This window comes from Camponotus vicinus, unplaced genomic scaffold (assembly GCF_025532165.1).
Source record: "Camponotus vicinus isolate PSW18456_S1 unplaced genomic scaffold, iyCamVici1.0 SCAF_9, whole genome shotgun sequence".
Taxonomy (NCBI): Eukaryota; Metazoa; Arthropoda; class Insecta; order Hymenoptera; family Formicidae; genus Camponotus; species Camponotus vicinus.
This window is the reverse complement of record NW_028141981.1, coordinates 17,307,852-17,328,645: the sequence shown is the minus strand read 5'-3', so window position 1 is coordinate 17,328,645 and position 20,794 is coordinate 17,307,852. Positions and strand designations below refer to the sequence as shown.

The following is a 20,794-nucleotide window of genomic DNA, read 5'->3' as shown; positions in this document are numbered from 1 at the left end:
ATCGTGCATCAATTTTATTTAAAGTTTCCAGATCATCCTATTGCAACCCAATCAGAAAAATCATGCGAATACTTTTCCTCCTATCGTGCATCGAGATAAATTAGGTCGTTAGGTTGATGAACATGAAACGTCTCGCGAACAAACTTCTTCATTCGTTTCGACAAAATTCATGAAGATTAACAATGTACATATCTGACGTATGGAATCAGCACCCAAGTAGGACCTAACGAAAAAAGTGAAAAAAAAAATCTTTACACGCACCCTTGCATCTAAGCACGAGTCTGTCGAGCGCAGTCACGTGACTAGTTGCTCGGGTTCTCGCATGCGCACGGTGGGGTTTCTCCCAGAGAGCGGCAGGTTTCCGAACGTAACGGAGATAACTGGTTTCTCGTCGCTTCTGGATTGTGCGTGCGCGTGTGCGTGTCTCTGTCCGCCTGCCTGGGTGCCTGGCTGCTGCGTGCGTGCGTGCGTGCCGACCGTGCGTTGCGGGCTAGCTAGCTTCGCTGGCGTGTGACATTGGCGACGGGGGCGGAGCGTCCTGCGGCCACCCAGTCCTAACCAACCCGAGACTCGGCGGTCGCTGTCGCATTCCGCCGACTTGCCTTCAGTGTGCGTCTTGGTTCGTTCGCTGTGTTGTGTCTTCTTGTTTGTTTCTTTTTTTTTTCCTCCAGTGATCGGTGGTGTGTGTACGTTTTATTCGCTTTTGTGCGCCGTGCGCGGACGTAGCCACGAACGCTCCCGATATCTACGCTCGCCGTTTCTCAATCTCTCGCGTGCGTGCGTGCATGCGTGCGTGCGGGTGTATGTGTCCGTATGCAGCGATAAAACCAAGGGGAGTGAAGGTTCTCCTCGTCTCGCGTCCTACCAAGCTGAGAGAGGATATCTCCGATCGTCGCGATGCCCTGGGCATGTTTTTCCCACATTCAGGTAAAGATATACATGTATGTACACACATACACGCATACGTATACGTACTTGGGTTAACTGTTTTCGAAAAGAGTCCCTGACGAAAGCATCGAAAAGAGTGCGTGGGGCGGGTGAGCGAGTGGGTGGGAAGGAAGGGCAGGCGGGAGGAAGGGAGGATGAGTCGCGGGTCGAGGCGCACGGGAGGGCGTAGGGATAAGGGTAAGGAAGAAGGGGAGAGGGGCTTCTCTCTTTTTTGGAGGACTTCAACCTGAGGTCACAGCGAGCGAGAGAGGAGAGCGCGTGCGAGTAGGACGAGGAGAGAAACCCCGTCCTCCATTACTCGATCGCGAGCAAATGGTGGCTCGCTCGCGAGTCTTTGTTACGCTACAAATTCAGAGTTTCGAGGTATCTAGGTTCGAAGTTCTCTGCTTCGCTCGCCGATGTCGCTGACTCGTGCCTTTATCGTGCTTTGTCGCGACTGAGTAATCACCCGAGTCGAGCTGGAAAGGGGCAAGGGGCCCTCGCCGTCATGTCAACGGCACAATTTCGCGTTAGCAAGTGATATCGGATGGACGGAACAATCAAGCAGCCAACCAACCAACCAACCAACCAACCAACCAACCAGCCAGCCAGCCAGCCAGCAAGCTAGTTAGCAGTCGCGTACTGTTTGTTATGATTCTCGGTTCGTTATTATCTTCTTCGATGTGGCGCGAGGAAAAAAACATTAATTACGTATCGCGACCGACCGTTTTATTTAGTCACGCTCTTGTTATCCGAGCGCATATGGCTCGCGTCAAGGCATGGATTTTTTTTATTTTGTTATTTTAGAAATCACTCTCATCGTTATCGATATCGCTGCGAACGTCGTGTTGCTGCTGCTGTTCGTTTCAACATTCGTTGTAGCAGCGTTAAAGATCGTGCATCCAGCGACGAAATCGCTAAGCATCGTCGACAGGCATTTAATTCCTATTGTATGCTCATTTAAACGCGAACATCTGACCGTCGTGAGTTTCCATTCTATATCTTTGTGCGTGAACGTGCGACTTACGGATTTCGAATGCGAGCTAATCGAAAGTAAATATTCGCCTCGTATGGGAGCGATAGCATTATTACGTTTTCCTCCAACAAAGAGAACGTTTGCAGAGAAGGCTGCAATAAGGAAACTTTTGTTCCGTATCGCAGTCTATCCGCGATATACGACCGATTTCATTTTTTATGACGTGTTGGTTTTCTTCCATTGTGTTGTTTTCATTATTACATGGACACAGAGATGTTACATGATAATATTCACAAGTACACTTTAATATTTATCTGATATTTTTCCAACTGTTTTACTTTTTGTTTAGAAGAAAAAGATATCTATTTTTTTTTAAATATATTTAAAAAATTGATTGAAAAAATTAATATTTAATTATATATATTTCAAATTTTATTTATAGAAATTATTTTATCGATTTACATGAAAGATCAGTGAAAAACATCAAATTTATCAAAATTTCTTAGAAATTTTCATAGCTATCTAAAATTATTTATCATGCATCTATTTCAAATATTTTAATTATAATTATATATAAATACAAATAAGAAAATAACGCTATATTTGGCTCTATTTGTATAATAAAAATTGTTTCATTCTTTATTCTTTAATTACAGACAGAATAGTGGCATGAGTCGATTAATCTATGGCAGATCAACAAGATCAGTTGTCATCAGGGGGGTCTGTAGAGAAGGCCAGTGCTTCAGCAGACACCTCTAAACTTAGGGGGAAAGGCTCTAGTAGTGGCTCCAGTGGTTATAGAAAACGACAAAGTACTGGTACAATCTCAGATACGGTGGAAGAGAAAAGGCGTAGACAGACCACTGGCGATCCACAAGCATCCCAAGTTGACAGTAACACAGCGCACACACATTTGATTGATTCTTCCAAAGGGGAAGGCAGAATCAGAGGTGAACGAAGAAATCATGGAAGTGGTTTAGAATCTTATCCAGGTAATTGTATTTACAATTTACAATCAGAATATCTATATATAATATACATAATTAATAGCATTTTATTTCTCTTTTTCTTTTTCATATATCATCAATTTATGTATCATAATACTATTGTGAAATTTTGGCTAATTTCTGTTCATTATTACATGATGGTGCAAAATTAAATTTCTCTAAATTTTGTTACTCTAATATTATTTATATATTTCAATATTTTGTTACTCTAATATTATTTAAACTTAAAAAAAAAATTATCTTTTTTTATTGTGAAACTGCAATTAAACTATTAATTAAATTGCAGTATGTGATATTATTAATGATTATACTGAAATATTGCTATGACAGATACTGACTGGAGATCGCATCATAAGATTCATCAAGCCAGTTATAGTAGTGGTAGTGGTACAAGGGTGCGTAGTGCAGCTAGGACGAATTTGCCAGAATTAAATTTAACAGCTACTGATTGTGTGGCATCGCGGACTCGTTCTCGTACGCCACAAAATCCACAAGCATTGACACAGGGAACTAGCAGTTACGATCTGTCACTGCCTAGTGGATACGGTAGTCGGAAAAGTACCTACAACAACTTGGTAGCTTCATCGAGTGCGACATCAATCACTAGTCATCCATCCACATCGAGAGGAAGAGGAGGTTAGTGCATATTTTTCTCTTTGATATTAATTGCAAGACATGATGTGTGATTTGTGTGAAGATACAATTTTGTTTTGAGATTGCTTATATTGATTACATTGAGAGAAAAACTCCTAAAACTGACAAAATATATAGCCTTGAATCAAAAACTTTGCATACATATTGTAATTTATATAATTTATACATTATATATATATATATATATATATATATATATATATATATAATTTACCTTTTATATGTAGTATTTTATTTACATATAAATTTTTTCTTTTCTTAATTTTTTACAAATATTTTAATGACAAAAGAGTTGTTTCTCTATGATTTAAATTAGAGCTTTCTATAATTTATGATGTCATACAAGCGAACAAGCAGAAAATGAGTAAGAGAGCAATGCGAATTACCACTTGCTCACTCACACTAATTAGACAACTCTTAAATTTTAATAAATATATAAGTATATACATAAATACTATTTTAATATTGAGAAATTTTAACACGAATTAATTAAATGAAGTAAATAAATAAAATTGACAAACTAAATTGTGTAACTAATTTGTAATAAACATTACGATATTAATAAAAAATATGGCTTTTTCAAAAAAACTAATTAATGATATAGTTATGTTCATTAATTGTTCTATTAGTTTAAAAAATATTTCTTTATTGTATTCAATTAAATGCTATATAAAAAGGATGATAAATGTATATGTGTGTAAATTTATTAGGTAATTTTTGCAATAATGAATATATATGCAGAAAGAAAAAAGATAAGAAAAAAGAACAAATTATTTACTTAAGTAGCATTTTAGCTTAACATAAAAATCAACAAAAAGCTTTTTTTAAAGTTATATCTTTATATATTTACATATATACACATTTGTTTGTTATACCTCTACTTGTTCGCTAACTTATTAACAAAGTTATGTGAAATCAATTTTTAAATATGATACAATATAAAAAAACATTACTGAGATTTTTTCCTTTATATAATACTGAATTTTCCAATTTTTAATTAATGAGAATTTGTGCAAATTTGCACACTATATTTTAAGTTTTGATCTAATATCACATGATCAGTCATAAATGTTATAACAAAGTGTTGAATGTAATTGTGTGTGTAAATGAAAAAGAATAATGATGAGGTTATTAAGAGGCACATATCAATGAAAGCGAAAATGTTTCAAGAGATAGGAATATAATAAAATTTAGAAAATGCAAACATTATCAAAATAAGAGTCATAGATCAGACTGTATCATTAGGCCAGAGGATGAGCGAATGTCTGGAAGGATTTGTGTCTGCTGTCAAAGCACTTTTTCCAATATCAACACAAACCTACCATCAAGAAGGTAAGCTTAAGGAGTACACACTTCGTACTACATTTTCTTCCCCTTATGTTCTCTTAAAATATGCGAGTAGTTTAAACGAATATCAGAATTATTGAACTCCATTCTGAATTTGTTCCCTACATCCATATGCAAGCATCATCATTTAGTATACTTAATATCAGGTAAAATTCTTGTATGTCAAGCTCATTTATGCATGATATTAGTTATGTAAATATATTTAGAAGGAGAAAATACAATTTCAATTTATATTTTATTAAATTTGATAATTATGAGATTTAAAAATATCGTCATGATTTAACTCATGACATTAAAAATCTAAATTCTTTAAATCTTCTTAATTTTTTGTTATGTAAATATAATAAAATTATATTATTTTAATAGTTTTTACAATTGAATATAATAAAAAATTAATGATGTATATTTTAATATCTGCTACAATATATCTATATATCTCTCTTTGTCTCTCTCTTTGTTTCTCTCTCTCTCTCACTCTCTCTCTTTCTCTTCTTTGTCTTTCTCAAATTATTTTAGATAATAGTATCCTAAAATTCATAAACTATGCAAACATTTTCGTAAAGTTATTTATAAATATATTATACAATATAAAATGTTAACAGTTTTTTAATAATTAATAGTTTAATAAGTAACAGTTTTTAATAATTAAATAAGATATAAAAAAAGTTACTGTAATATAAAAACATTGTTTAAATTTTAATATATTATGCATTTTTAAATTTAACATTAAAAGATAATTATTTATAACTAAATTTTGTTTTACAAAATTATATATTCAATTTGATTAATATTTCTAAATTGATTATATTGTATAGAATAAACTGATAAAAATGAATGTACGTTCTTTAATGTTGATTTCTTCATTGACCAAATTTTTAAATCAGTCTATATCAACTGAGCTCTAAATTTAAGAAAGAATCTATAAAAAGAAAATGTGAGATAGATTTGAAATTATATTATTGATTATTGGTATTTAAATAATGCAATTATATAAATACCTGTAATCAGTATTTAAAAATTTGTAATATACTGTTTTTTTCTTTTTATTGAAATTTTCTATGAATTTTTTAATATAAATGTTTTATTTTTGAGATAATGTGTTCAAGTTATACTGGAAATACTATGAATATACCTTTTTCATTACGTAATTATTTTATGTGCATATCATGATGTATATATTCTAATGTCTCTTTCACAATAATTAATAAATATGATTAAATATAAATAATAAATATGTATAACATATATAAATATAATCAGTATTAAATCAGTATATAATCAGATATATAAATATAATCAGTAAAATGTTGTATTTTGGAATATAAATAAAAAAAATTATTTTTTCTTTTATGTTGATTTTTATTTTAATAAGAAAACTTTTATATGAAAACTGATTTTTATTGCGTAGTAACCATTATCTCAAGTATCTCAGATAATTTTATCACATGTAATCATTAATCTCTTCTTTTTTGTAATTGCTGAGAAATTGGCTATTATGAAGTTTGAAATATATATAAAGCAATGTGTATTAGGTATTAAGTTACTATATTTTATTTAATAATAATTAACTCTACATTGTACATTACTAATTTAAAGAATATACAGAAAATATTTACACTTTATTATATTCAAAGAGTCTCAATAAGTTAAATATATTTGTGCTTCTTTATGATTTTTTAATATATATATATTAAAAAATCACGAAGAAACACAAATATATTTAACTATATATATTCAATTAATATGTTTTATTAATTTAATTTTTAATAAAAATTTGAAGATTATTTAAAAATAATGTCTCTACTATTATATGAATTTTGATTTTCGATTGTTTCCAGAATGTATAAATATATAGTTTATACTAAATGAGAGAATAACTAAATTTAATTTTTGGTTTCACGAATTTTTAATATGTCATATGATAAAAAATGGTCAGTTTCTCTTATATTTACCATAATCTATTCTTTTTACTGCATCCATAATACCCTAAGAATTCTATCCTAGTTATTCTAGAATTCTTTGAGTCCTGGAAATTTGTAAGAGCAAAGATATTTTTCAGGCAGTCTTTATATTCTACACAGATACTTCTACAAAAAAGAAACCCCATGTATTAAACTCGAATACCTGAATTGGCACAAAATCGTTGAAAATTTTTGTTTAATTCTGCTACGGATCCGTCCTGGTGGACGAAACGAAAAGTATTTCTTACTCGGGTAACGAGCAAAATTCGTAAATTTTTTCATTGTTATATGTATGTGTAAGCCATACATTTGTACATTGAAAACTATCAGAATCAAACTCGCGCGTTTAAAATGAAAACATTATACTTTTGAATAATTTTTATATTTTATCTATCGTAATTATATATCTATATCGTGGCATTTAAATAATATTACAGTATTTATCTTACAATCAATATTGCAATCTCTAATTTCTATCCTAGGAAAAACGTGCAACATTTAATGTTTCTAATTGCGTGACACAAAGCTGTTTAAAGAAATGGAGCTAAACAATTTTATATAAAAAATTAATATAAAATTGTTTAGTTTTAAATATATGATCAATTAGGTATTTATTTTTACAGAACAGATTAAAAATTGTATATAAAATTGCAAACATGACAGAAATGATACATCATTTATATAATTAACAAACTTGCGAAAATGTTTGAGTTTTGTAATTTTGTACATATATACAACAAGATTTACATTTCCTTTTTTAAAAAATATTTTACACGCATAAGAATGTATCTATTAAAAAAATATATATACACATAATATACTTGTAAAACAATATCGACATCTGCATAACAATGAAATCTGTGCGCAGTTAGATGGTCACATATAATGAATCTCAATCTTTGCCCTATATATCTCAATGGTTGTATGACATTTGGATATTTTAGATTCGAAATCTCACGGCGGTGCGGCCTGTAGCGCAACGAGTAGCAGTACGAGTAGTCAAATCCTGGGTGTCAAGTCCAGCATCAGAGTGGGTAACGCAGCAAGTAACCCTGCGGAGAGTGGTGGGGGGGCGTTGGCACATGACGGGGCAGGCACGAGTGGCATTGCATCGACGGCCACTGCCAATCCACCTGTGTCTGCCACCGCTTCTGCCAACCCTGCACACCCTCATTCTACACACAAACACTTGCTACGTTCTCGCGCGAAAGCTTCCGGTGAACAACCCAAGGAACTGCCATCGAGCAACAAGACTTCAGGGAAACATCATAAGAAAGATTCTACAACGGGTGCCTGCTCGAGTTCTAGGTAATTTTAATCAGATATTTATTAAAACATTTTTTTTTTTTTTTTTTCCAAATTAATTGTAAACCAGCAACAAGATTTTATGTAATTAAAACATAATAATAATAATATGTGTTTGATATCACGTTATAGACATCGCTCCTCATCGCGCGTGAGGAAGCCGGTGGTTGAGAGTGGTTCTGGAGGATTGGGTGGTGTAATGTCGGGCAATGATTCTATCAGCGCTACGTCAGTATCATCCTCGATTCCTAGCAATCAATTAATTTCAACTACAGGTGAGGAGGAGTCGGCATCAACTGCTACATCTGCTACAGGTTAAATATCATTAATGTATAAACTCTTAAGATTGATATTACATTCAACGAAAAGTTTGTTGACTATATCGATTAGTTATTAATTAGATCTCTAAAATCTTTTTTTACAGCAATTGTCTAATAATTAATCGGCATGTCTGATAATTTTTTTGTCATATAAATATTAATTCAATCGGTTTATAATCGGAGCACACATTGAGTACTCTAATGTTTTTATTAATTAATAAATTTTCATGTATCATGTATAAAGTTGTGATGTGTATTAATATATTAATTTTTGGTGTACAGTTTGTTATCCGTTCGCAAAGAATTAATACATTTTAATTTACTATGTCAAACGCGTCAAATTGTAAAATTAAATAATCAATTTTTTTTTCTTTATGGATAAAGCCAGTGGAGGACCATCTGGAATGTCAGGAACGACTGGTGATAGTGAAAGTGATGATGGAGAAGTCGGACGATTGCAAGCTTTGTTGGAGGCTAGAGGATTACCACCTCATGTGTTTGGTGCATTAGGCCCGCGGATGCAACACTTACTTAACAGAAGCATGGGTGCAAGTTCTGGTATGATGTATCGCGTATGAGCTACTTTCTGAAATATTATTTTTATTCATATTAATTTAAATTAATAACTTTTATTTAGCTGCTAAGGCCCAACAATTGTTAGCTGGTTTACAAGCCGTTGAGGACGAGGGAGAACAATTGCAGGCCGTTATGAACATGGGCGAGATTCTTGTAATGGGCAACGAAGATACTTTAACAGGCTTTCCCGTCAAACAAGTGGTTGCAGCTTTAATTAATTTATTGGGAATTGAACATAATTTTGCAATAATGACTCACGCGTGTCGTGCTCTCACATACATGATGGAAGCATTGCCGCGATCGTCTACTGTTGTGGTGGACGCGGTTCCAGTCTTCTTGCAAAAGCTTGAATCGATCGAATGCATGGACGTAGCTGAACAATGCTTGACAGCATTAGCCATGTTGTCACGCAGGCACAGCAAAACAATTTTACACGCGGTATGTATTTATTTACTATAAAAGAAATATTTTAAATTTTGAGTTAAGCAAGACGTTTTATACTGTTTTACACTTAATGCTTTACAAATCCGAAATGACTTTTGATAACTTGTAATTAATTTTAAGTGGATTTTAAAATTGTTGCAATACTATTTTTTTATTTTCAGGGTGGGGTGTCAGCCTGTTTAAAATTCGTTGACTTCTTCAACATTACGGCACAACGTTCAGCATTAACAATTACCGCAAATTGCTGTCAAAATCTTCATCCTGATGATTTTCATTTGGTAGTAGATAGTTTACCATTATTAACGAGTAGATTGACGAATCAAGATAAGAAGAGTGTCGAGTGTGTGTGTCAAGCATTCAGTCGATTAGTTGACAGTTTCCAACATGATCCCGTGATGCTGCATAAGATTATCAATGCCGAACTTTTACAGAATCTGCAACAACTGGTTCGTGTTATATTATTAGAGTTCAATATATATATTACTGAAATAATTTTTGGGTCTTATTTATAATATATTATTCTATATCTTTTTATTATAGCTTATGATTACGCCGCCAGTTAACAGCACTAACAATTTCATAACTGTATTACGAATGCTCTCTGTGATATCGAATCGCTGTCCCGATCTGGCACAGCTGTTGCTGCAACAAAATATAGCTTTCACATTAAGTTATCTTTTAACTGGATCTCTCGAAGTGAAAACGGAAGATGTTGAATTGGTACCGCGTACACCGCAGGAATGGTTTGAAATTACATGTCTAATCGAAGAACTTATGCCTCCATTACCAACAGATGGAATATTTAGTGTAAATAGTTTACTCGAAAGGACCAGCAATCAACAGGAGACTGTTCAGTGGGAATGGCGCGACGAGAGACAATGTTCTCATCCGTTCAGTACTATAGATTCTAGAATTATTGAGGTGATTCTCTATGATTGCAATGTACAAGTACATTAATTAATCGACAAGTACAAAGCATTAACTGTACTATTTCAGATGGCGTTTCAAAATGGCGAAGATGAACTATGCCTTTCCTCTTTAGGACGAACTTACACTATAGATCTGACTGTGATGAAACAAATTAATGAGGATATAGGAATGGCAAGAAGTATATTTCGCAGAGTAAACGCCAATCCCACCGAGGGAAAGAGTCCTACTTGCTCATCTAGGTACAAATTACATTTCGATAGAATTTTTTTGCAACCCGTCTAATATTATTACAGATACGTGTTAATGTAATTATTTTGTTATTGATTGCAGTATGGATGTCGTGCCTCCGGTAATTGAAACAAACGAATGGCTAGTGTCTTTTATTCGAACTTTATTCTCTGTACTGTATGAAGTTTATAGTAGCTCAGCTGGGCCTGCTGTGAAATGCAAATGTCTCCGAGCTCTTCTTCGTATGGTGTATTATGCTTCAACCGATTTGCTTAAGGTGAAATAAAATATTAAATAAAGTGATATACAGAGTTATATTTGATAGTGTGCTATATTTACAAGTACTATATGTACTTTACCTATATATTTTTTTTATGCACAGGATGTTCTGAAGAATCAAGTGGTCTCGTCTCATATAGCTGGTATGTTAGCGTCGCAAGACTTACGTATAGTTATTGGGGCTCTTCAAATGGCGAGTATCTTGATGAAGAGATTGCCACAAGTATTTGGGGTTCATTTTCATCGTGAAGGCGTGTTACATCAAGTTCGTCAATTAGCAGATCCCGAAGTACCTCTTGGTGTTTCACCACCTAAGTGCCCTTCTGGTAAATAACGCTAATAAATTACCGTCCTTATTTTCATTTTCAATGTTTAATTTAATACAATATATACAATATACACAATAGATATATTGTATCATTTTATGTTGCATTTAGGTACGTCATTACCAAGCCCACAGCCAGGTCCGTCTAATACGCCACTTTCTTCCACCGCAATGTTGTCTTCTAGCAGTGCCACATCTCCGGTTGTCTCTCCATCTTCAAATGGCAACATATTATTTGGCACAATCGCATCATCATGCCAATATAAACCAAATATCAGTGCTTCGTTGGAACCACATAGAACGGAGTTAAATAGTAGCGTAGAAGAATCAAGTACACCACAAAGTGCTCACCTGTTAGTACAAAACGTCTTTACTGATAATTTTATTGTTTTTAACATATTTCTTGTATTATGTTATTACATGTATATACTTATGTATTATCTATTATTACTTATTATAGAAGAATCGGTGATGTGCTGAAGAAAAAACGACAGAACAAAAAGGGTCGTTTCTCGAGATTAGCTGGTACCACTACGCCGCAGCAAACGCAACAGCCAGAATCCCTGTTTACTGGTTTCACTCCGAAAAACAATCGTTTTCTAGGGAATCTTAATCCAGCCAAATGGGGCCGAAAATCGTCCTCGTCTAGTACCAGCGGCGACAAGAGAGATTCAAGTTCGTCCACGAATTTGTCAAAACCACCGAGTAATCCGAGCTTAACCGGCGGAAATCGAGACAAGGCAAAGACATGGGTGCGCGAACAAGCGGCTCAATTCCTGGCGAGATATCAGGACGATGCGCCTTGTTCGCATCCCGCTTTAACGGTTCTCGCTCGACTGACTGCTGCAATACAGCGATTACAATCAAACGTAAATACATTACACGAATATATACAAATTATACATACATTAATAATATTAGATATATTTCTTCATGTAAGTTAATACATATACACATTACATATACACATTATATATACACATACTAATAAACATACAAAATAATAAATATACCAAAAATATGTACACATTATGTACAATTTATTATATATTTCTATCGATTTATGTAATCCGCACTAAACAACTTACTATTCGCAGGAATTGGACGAGATGTTGTCAGCATTGACAGAATTACGAGATATAGTCCTCGAAAGTGATATATCGCCCTTTGAAATGAATTACAGCGGTCTTATCAAGGCTTTGTTAAACTACCTCACTACCATAGATGCACCGGGTAATCGCTACGACCGCCTTCGTATGTTTTGGAAATTATTTGCAGAGTCCACTGTAAGTAGAATCGATCTTTTCAACATTTGTCCGATAAATTTGCTTCAAATATAAACATGCATACATGTATACATACATACATACATACATACATACATACATACATACATACATATATATATATATATATATATATATATATATATATATATATATATATGTGTATATATATACACATATACAATTGTAATATTTTATCCAGATGCAACAGAACAACGATATCATGGATCTTCATCCTGGAGCATTTGGTGCTTTAGTAGCCAAGTTAAACAGTTGTGTCGCACAGCTAGAACAATTTCCGGTGAAAGTTCATGACTTACCCGCGGGTTCTGGCGCTGGTCGCGGTGGTACCAGTGCTCTCAAATTTTTCAATACGCATCAACTTAAGGTAATTACTTTACAAAATTTAGCCGTTTCTAAAAATAAATTCATTGTTTGAATGTCACAATATGAACACAAATATTTTGACTTGTGCAGTGTAATCTTCAACGGCATCCAGATTGTAATAATTTAAAACAGTGGAAGGGAGGTACTGTAAAAATAGATCCGCTTGCCTTAGTACAGGCAATCGAACGTTATTTAATGGTACGTGGATATGGTAGAATTCGCGATGCTGACTCAATGGTCAGTGACGATGATAACAGCGAGGACGACATTGACGATACTTTGGTATATATTTTTTTCATGACTTTTAAATTACAAACAAATCGACAATAATTAACAAAATATTTATGGTTATCTTTTGTTTTTTTTTCAAGGCGGCAGTTGTTATAAGTCAGGGACCGCCTAAACATAAACTTCAGTTTTTAATTGGTGATATAGTTTTACCCTTCAATATGACGGTTTATCAAGCGGTCAGGCAATTTGGATGTTCCGGAGTGGATCATTCCGAGGCAGAGGCCGATAGTGAACCGCCATTAGGACACGATGCAGTATGGGTCCAAACCCACACGATATACTACAGGTATTTTAAATATTCGGAAATAGACGACCGCGATTTTTTTTGCAATGTTATACCAATGCTTTTATTCTAAGAAGTGCCATGTAATTTTTCTCCATTTTGCTTTATCTAAATGCTTATAAAAATTTTAGATAAAGTAAAATGGAGAAAAATATACATATATTTCTTTACTTTATATATTTTAAATAAACAGACCTGTACCGGAAGAGGATGCCACAACTTCTCCAAAATCAGGCTCGAGTTCACAGGGTAATAGTAGAAAGGGCAAGGGAAAAAGTACAAAGATTAGTTCAAAGAGAAAAGAAGACAGTCTTTGGCTAGAAGGCACTGTTCCGCCACAGCATTGTCCCCTTGCGCCATATCTATCTCCCATATTACCATCTCCTACTGTAACCATCACGGATGCTTCCCTCGATGGATTGTGTCTCCTGCGGCTTTTACATGCTCTCAATCGTCACTGGGGTATACTATTTCCTCATTTGAAGAGCATGAGTTTATTGTCGCCCCAGGATTTCATCAACAATAAAATTGCTGCAAAAGCAAGTAGACAGTTGCAAGATCCACTGGTGATCATGACTGGAAATTTACCATCTTGGTTACAACAGATCGCGACTGTCTGGTTAGTACAATGGTAGATCAATTTTTTTAAAATCCATTTCGTTGTTTATAATTCAGAATTTATTTATAATTCTTGAATGATTTAATTTCAGTCCTTTCCTCTTTCCGTTTGAGACAAGGCAGCTATTATTATACGCAACATCATTCGACCGAGACAGAGCTCTGCAACGTCTCTTAGATTCCGCGCCGGAATTATCTGGTTCGGATAGTCAAGAGCGTGTTACGCCACGTTTAGAACGGAGGAAGAGAACTATTTCGAGAACAGACATTCTTAAACAAGCTGAGCAAGTAATTCAAGATTTAGCTTCTAACAAGGCTCTACTTGAAGTGCAATATGTCAATGAGGTTGGTTATTTTTATGTATATACATATGCTTCCATTAGATCAAATCTTATTACATATTTCTAATTTGGCATTTGCATGTTGTGTATAGGTTGGTACCGGCCTTGGTCCAACTTTGGAATTTTATGCTCTAGTCTCCAAGGAACTGCAACGCGCCGATTTAGATCTATGGCATGGCAGTTCTAATCCTTCCGAAAACGGGTACGTTAATTCTGCACATGGGCTCTTCCCAGCGCCGATCCCATGGAATACTAAAGTATCTCATTTAGCAAAATTGAAAACCAAATTCAAATTCCTTGGAAAATTTATGGCGAAGGCGATATACGATTCTAGAATGGTAAAAATCGTTATTTATCTGCGAAGTTTTTTGCAATGAGTTTTCTCATGTATTTGTATTGCATTTAATTTTTTCTCCATTTTAGTTGGACTTGCCATTTAGTTTAACTTTCTATCGCTGGTTGTTGGGAGAAGAGCATACGCTCACATTAGCAGATTTAGCATATGTGTGTCCCGACGTGTATCGAACTCTCAGTAAACTTCAAGAAGTTGTGAGGAGAAAAGACGTTATGGAAAAGGATCAAACATTACGGCCGCACGAAAAAGTGCAATTAATCGACACTCTCGATTTAGACTCGTGTCCAATTTCCGATTTGGGCCTCGTGTTCGAACTACCGGGTTATGAAAACATTGAATTAAGAAAAGGTGGCAGTGAAATATCTGTTACTATTCACAATTTGGATCAATATATTAAGGTAATATAATGGTGCATTGATGACTTCTTTGTTGGTATCATTTCAAAGATATTACATATTCATGCAATTTTTATAAAATTTTAGTTGGTAGTACATTGGTTCTTATACGAAGGAGTATTTAGACAAATGGAAGCATTCCGGGAAGGTTTCGAATCGGTATTTCCTCCTTCGCAATTGAGATTATTCTTCCCGGAGGAGTTAGAGGCGGTATTTTGTGGGCACGCACAAACGGGCGGACAGTGGGACGTGAAAATTCTTGCAGAGTGCTGTAGAACTGATCATGGCTACACACCTGATTCGCGCGCCATCCGTTTTCTGTTCGAAGTTATGTCCAAATACAATAGTGAGGAGCAGCGACAGTTCATTCAGTTCGTTACTGGCTCGCCACGCTTGCCCGTTGGAGGTGGATACACTTTGACATCTTTTATATAATGAGAAGTTACACAATGAAATTTATGCGGCTTATTTCTTTACAGGTTTCAAGAGCTTGACACCTCCGTTAACAATAGTACGCAAGACTTTCGATCCATCTATGAAGACCGATGATTTTCTACCATCAGTAATGACTTGCGTCAACTACCTAAAACTGCCTGATTATACTACTTTGGAAATAATGCGGGAAAAGTTGCGGATAGCTGCGCAAGAGGGTCAACACTCGTTCCACCTTTCCTAGAAACGGATTGGAGGAAATTGGCGCGTCATTTTTTTCTCTTTTATTACATATTGTCTCTTGTATTACTTTTACATTATTCAGACCGAGAGAATTATCCGAACTATATTTAAGGTCTATGTGAAATTACGCGCATATTCAATGAGCAACAATTTTACTCTTTATATTCTCTTGTGAAGGTATTCTTTTTTTTCATTTCTCGTAAAGTACTATACATTGGAATAATTCTTTTTTTGGTGTTTATATATCTTTACCTACCGATATTTGTATTGTGATATACTTTGACCAGGAAGAAAAGTGCAAAGCTGCATAATTATTAACTAAACCGCGTTAGTTTATTCTTTCGCGGTTTATTAGGAATCGAGTGGCTTGCGAGCGACCTCGTTTTAGGGGAAAAAACTTATCTTCAATGTGTTACAATAAAAAAAAAGAAAAAGATTGTAAATATAGTTTAATATACACACAAGTCGATATAAATACTTTATATAATAGTAACAAGAAATAATATTGCTATGAAACACATACTAACTAAATATAATATAGTCCGAGAAAGAGAGAGGGAGAGAGAGAGAGAGAGAGGCGGGGAGGAAGAACGTTTACTAGACATAAGTAAATTTTATATCAGTGATGCATTTTTAAAAGCATCGCCATACATCGCCAATACCCCGCGATCGCGGAAAATTCACGAGCTAAAATCAGTAAACAAACACGCACGTCCACGATGGGGGCGTGCAACCGCGTGTCTTATGTTGAAAGCAACGCTAATATTCCGGATACATATACACAGTGACTGCTATCTCTGTTTTGTAATCGATCTCTTCGTGTTCGCTTAAGTTCCAACGACCGAAAATGCAATGCGCGAATTATCATGTTGCGCAACACTCCTACATTTAAGTTTAATCGATGTATAACATCTATTAATATTATTTGATATTTTTTTTCTAGATATAAATTTAGTCCAATTATTACTTTATTTAGCTGTATAAGAGAGTGCAACCAGAATCGCCAGAATCGCCGTCGTGACATGTATGAACCGAAGGGAAATTCGGATATCCATTTACTTACAGGCAAATCGTCATATTTATGAAAAAAAGAAAATGTAAGAGAACTGTATCATACAAAATAGAACAGATATAAAAAGAGTGAAGTTGGTGTATCAAATGGATAATACAAGGTACATTACTTTTTTATATCGTTATAAAAACGCGCAATCTATATAAAAACTGAATGAGAAAAAAAGAAAGAGTGTGTGAAACCACCTATCTAAACCGTTTGTTTTAAATTTATATTGCGAATTTTCATAATGTATATGATCTCGTGCACACACGACAGCGGGCGTTTTCTCGATTTTGTTGTATTTTCCAAAACTATCGACTCGCTTAGGAATATTTGGCGAAAAACAAAAGTTACAATTTACTTTCTGTTGTTATTAATAAACCAAAACGTAACATTTGCATTTTTTAAAAAATATACCACACACTGATTCAACGATTTATGACATTTTTACGTTTTTAAGGGTGAATGATATACTTGCACAATTATTTTCTAAATTTAATTTTTCTTGACAAAAGACAATTTACGCGATATTTTAAGAAATAAAAAAATTGATTCATCGATAGAAGAAACAAAATTTGTTATATATTCTTATATAATGTGTAACAATTCAGGACAGGTACACAAACTTGTGTTAAAATTCAATCAAATTAAATATATTTAGTAGTATAAACGAATTTTACTTTATATAAATTAAATTTTTTTTGTAAAACATTTTATAAGTATAAATTTTATAAAATAATAAATTGCTCAAGGAATGTATTTTCTAAAATACATAAGAATAAGATATATGAAACAGAGAATTTCAAAAGAAACATTTTTGCTTAAGGTATTAAAAAAAGATCAAGATAACAGGAAAATTGTTTTTACTTTTACATATTTTTTGAAAATAAAACAAATTTATAATTATTGGCTTAAACATGCCTAGTACCAATGTACTTACATTGTGAAAAATTATTCTATGTAATTTATATTCTTATAATCTTTTTCTTTTTTTATAAGCTTTAATTCTATTATATATTCTTAATGTTAGAAAATATTGTATTCATTCTTATGCAACATATTGTTCTCGGATTTTTGTTTTATTTATTCTTTTATGAAAACTTATTCCCTTTCAATACTTAAAGAAACATACTGAACCATGCTAATATAAAACAGAATCCCCCGATTGGAGTTGTTGTACTAAATCTTCTATCACCAGTGAATGCAGTGTAATAACAGCTACCACAGAAGAGTAAGATCCCAGAAACTAGAAATGTGGCAGCCTGAAAACATGCACATGAAATAATTATATATTAATATAATTCTTCTTATATCATATAATTGTAGATAAATATAATGATATTCACCACTGCAGGGAATTTACATAATGGTAATCCCAACAAAGCTAACGTATGTATAAAGTGATATCGATTCGCAGTTTCAAAGATTCGACGTTGCTCCTTCCCTACCTCATCCTTAGAATAATACCCTGCAATGCAAAAATAGATTCATCTAAAGCTTATATTCACACAAAAATTTGAAATAATATAAACGCTTATTGAGTAATTCACTTACTGTGGGACCCAACAGCGCCAAGGATAACTGCAGTTGCACCACTTATCGCTGCGAGTCTTACATAAGGACCACTGGCAGCAGCTAATTTATATAAGGGTACAGGTGGAGGCATTGTTTCTACTTTGGGTTTTAACAAATTAGTCGCCTGTAAAGGAAATTGTAATTAATTATTAGTTTTTTCTGGGAAAAAAAATACAACACACACACACACACACACACACACATATATATATATATATAATATAATCTTTTTATAATGATAAAAAAAATTTATTACATAGTATAAATAGTATATATTTTCATTCTGTTAACATTCAAAAAAACCTACTAAAAATTTAATAAATGATTAAAATCGAATAATATACACACTAAGTTCTTCATTATACAAATGAAATGTTTAAGATTATTTATATATAATAGTGTATATTTTAAAGAAAAATAATAAAACATGACATTGCTCTTCTAAAGATAAATATAAAAATATAAAATACACACATACACACTCTTTTATTAAATATCAAAAATTAACAGAAAGACTGTGGAAATTAATTATATCGAAGTAACAAAATTGTCAGTACAACATTGATCTTAAACTTACTATATTTGCAGCAAATTGTAACATGTTAGCGTACAAAAAATGAGCGTGTAAATTTTATGGTTTAATTGATATTTTTGATATTGACTGATATAACATGCACACAATTAACACACATACAATAAGTCTTTTTTTCAATTTTTTTCAATCTATAGGTTTGTTTTTTTATTTTTGAACTGGTTGTACTTTTTGTTTCCCTTCTCTTTTTTTCCAACTTCTATAGATTAATATAGATATCTGATTTTTAGTGTATGTACATTAGTGGAAAAAGTTCAGGAATAAAAAACAAACCCGTTTTTTCTTGCAAATTTCTTTTTTTTTCTTACATATGCTATGAAATGTCTGAGTATACTTACTTCATATATAAGAAATGCCTTCCTATCTGAATTTGCACACTTTATTTTAAACTAAAAAATATATAATATTATTAAAATGAAGTATGTAAATTCAAGTAGCAATTCATTTCTGCCTCTGTCTGTACATATCACAGCTATAAAAAACAAAGTCAATCGTCTGATGCCATGCGAGATGAGTCTAGTGGGCGAGATTAGCGCAAGATTTCTTCAATGTTACAAGGATATTAAAAATCAAGATATCAAACAGCTTACCGAAGAAGCCGCACCCAAAGCGTATGAGGCAGTTCCCACACTCGTTTTATAAATTAGATTAAACGGTGCAGTGGCTGCTGTATACAAAGCATCCTGCAAACCCATCTCCGTCGTGCGTCACTGTATATACACAAAGCAAAGCGAGATATGTAATTTATATGCTACGTACAGTCAGGTGTATCAATGATGTCTGGTGCGTCCGTACAAAGATTGATGTACGCTCGATGACACGACTCTTTCTTGCAAGCGTAAGCAGTTAAATCGTGCAATTATACAAAAAAAAAACTTATTGGTATTGTAAACAAATTTCACCATTGAATTTATAAACGCACCGGAAATCACTAATCCGTTCGATTATACTTACCAGACGAAGCTTTTGTTGCAAGTCAGATATTTACTGGCAACAATTCGCCAAGCAAAGTAAAAAGTTCGAAGGACAGGTCCTTACCGGTTGGAAACATACGCACTGTTCTCGTGTTTTTACGTTGTCACGTGACTAACATTGGCAGATTCAGTTGCATTATAGGACATTAAGAAATACAAATTGTGTATTTTTCTTTATTAATATTAATAAATCTTGGTTGCAAACTTAAGAAATTAATAAACCATTATTTTGATAAAAATTTACATATTATCTCTCTCTTTTAACATTTTCTATTTCTTGTTTATGAAGGATATGACGATGCCTTTATTACAGTGAAATATATGTTACTGAGATTAGCTATCGCTAGCGCATGCGCGGAATTTGCCCCAAAATCTTTTTACATTGATAATATAAGATTACTAATTACTTTGATAATGCACAAGAAAAAAAATAATTCTACATAAAAAATAAATTTTATACCATTTTTAATTGCTCTTCCAAAATATTCTATAGTTCTATAGTTCTATAGTTCACTTGTATAATGTACTTGTGTCGTCACACAAATATATTATTCCAATATATTGTTAAATCTTATTTTTATGCTACAAATATATATATAAGACAATTTTTCAGTTGTCTTTAATAGATATAATTATAGAGGTCTTTAAAAGATATAATTATAGAGGTCCATATATTTTTATTAGATATC

General features: G+C 33.2%; 2 protein-coding genes across 4 annotated transcripts; one reads left to right on the top strand and one right to left on the bottom strand.

Moving 5' to 3' along the window:
• Positions 1–344: 344 nt before the first annotated feature.
• Positions 345–17,356, top strand: Ctrip (E3 ubiquitin-protein ligase ctrip). Of its 2 annotated transcripts, none has more exons than XM_083108450.1 (25): positions 345–927; positions 2,560–2,895; positions 3,241–3,546; positions 4,810–4,896; positions 7,817–8,180; positions 8,310–8,491; positions 8,882–9,055; positions 9,135–9,511; positions 9,679–9,963; positions 10,058–10,438; positions 10,514–10,686; positions 10,778–10,952; positions 11,058–11,280; positions 11,392–11,632; positions 11,740–12,148; positions 12,377–12,565; positions 12,768–12,953; positions 13,043–13,234; positions 13,324–13,529; positions 13,720–14,157; positions 14,237–14,489; positions 14,578–14,823; positions 14,909–15,238; positions 15,323–15,641; positions 15,715–17,356. In XM_083108450.1, exons 2-25 carry the CDS (start codon positions 2,589–2,591, stop codon positions 15,909–15,911), a joined length of 6,240 nt encoding a protein of 2,079 aa, XP_082964576.1. In that variant the 5' UTR covers positions 345–927; positions 2,560–2,588; the 3' UTR covers positions 15,912–17,356. The 2 variants fall into 2 exon arrangements, with proteins under 2 accessions (XP_082964576.1, XP_082964577.1); XM_083108451.1 differs by having other exon boundaries at positions 346–927; positions 13,720–14,145.
• Positions 16,343–20,360, bottom strand: LOC145976924 (transmembrane protein 256 homolog). 2 transcript variants are annotated; one of them, XM_083108464.1, is made up of 5 exons: positions 20,086–20,360; positions 19,722–19,841; positions 18,519–18,663; positions 18,311–18,432; positions 16,343–18,226 (listed from the first exon to the last, which is right to left on the bottom strand). In XM_083108464.1, exons 2-5 carry the CDS (start codon positions 19,824–19,826, stop codon positions 18,083–18,085), a joined length of 516 nt encoding a protein of 171 aa, XP_082964590.1. In that variant the 5' UTR covers positions 19,827–19,841; positions 20,086–20,360; the 3' UTR covers positions 16,343–18,082. The 2 variants fall into 2 exon arrangements, with proteins under 2 accessions (XP_082964590.1, XP_082964591.1); XM_083108465.1 differs by lacking the exons at positions 19,722–19,841; positions 20,086–20,360 and adding an exon at positions 19,117–19,265.
• Positions 20,361–20,794: the final 434 nt, after the last annotated feature.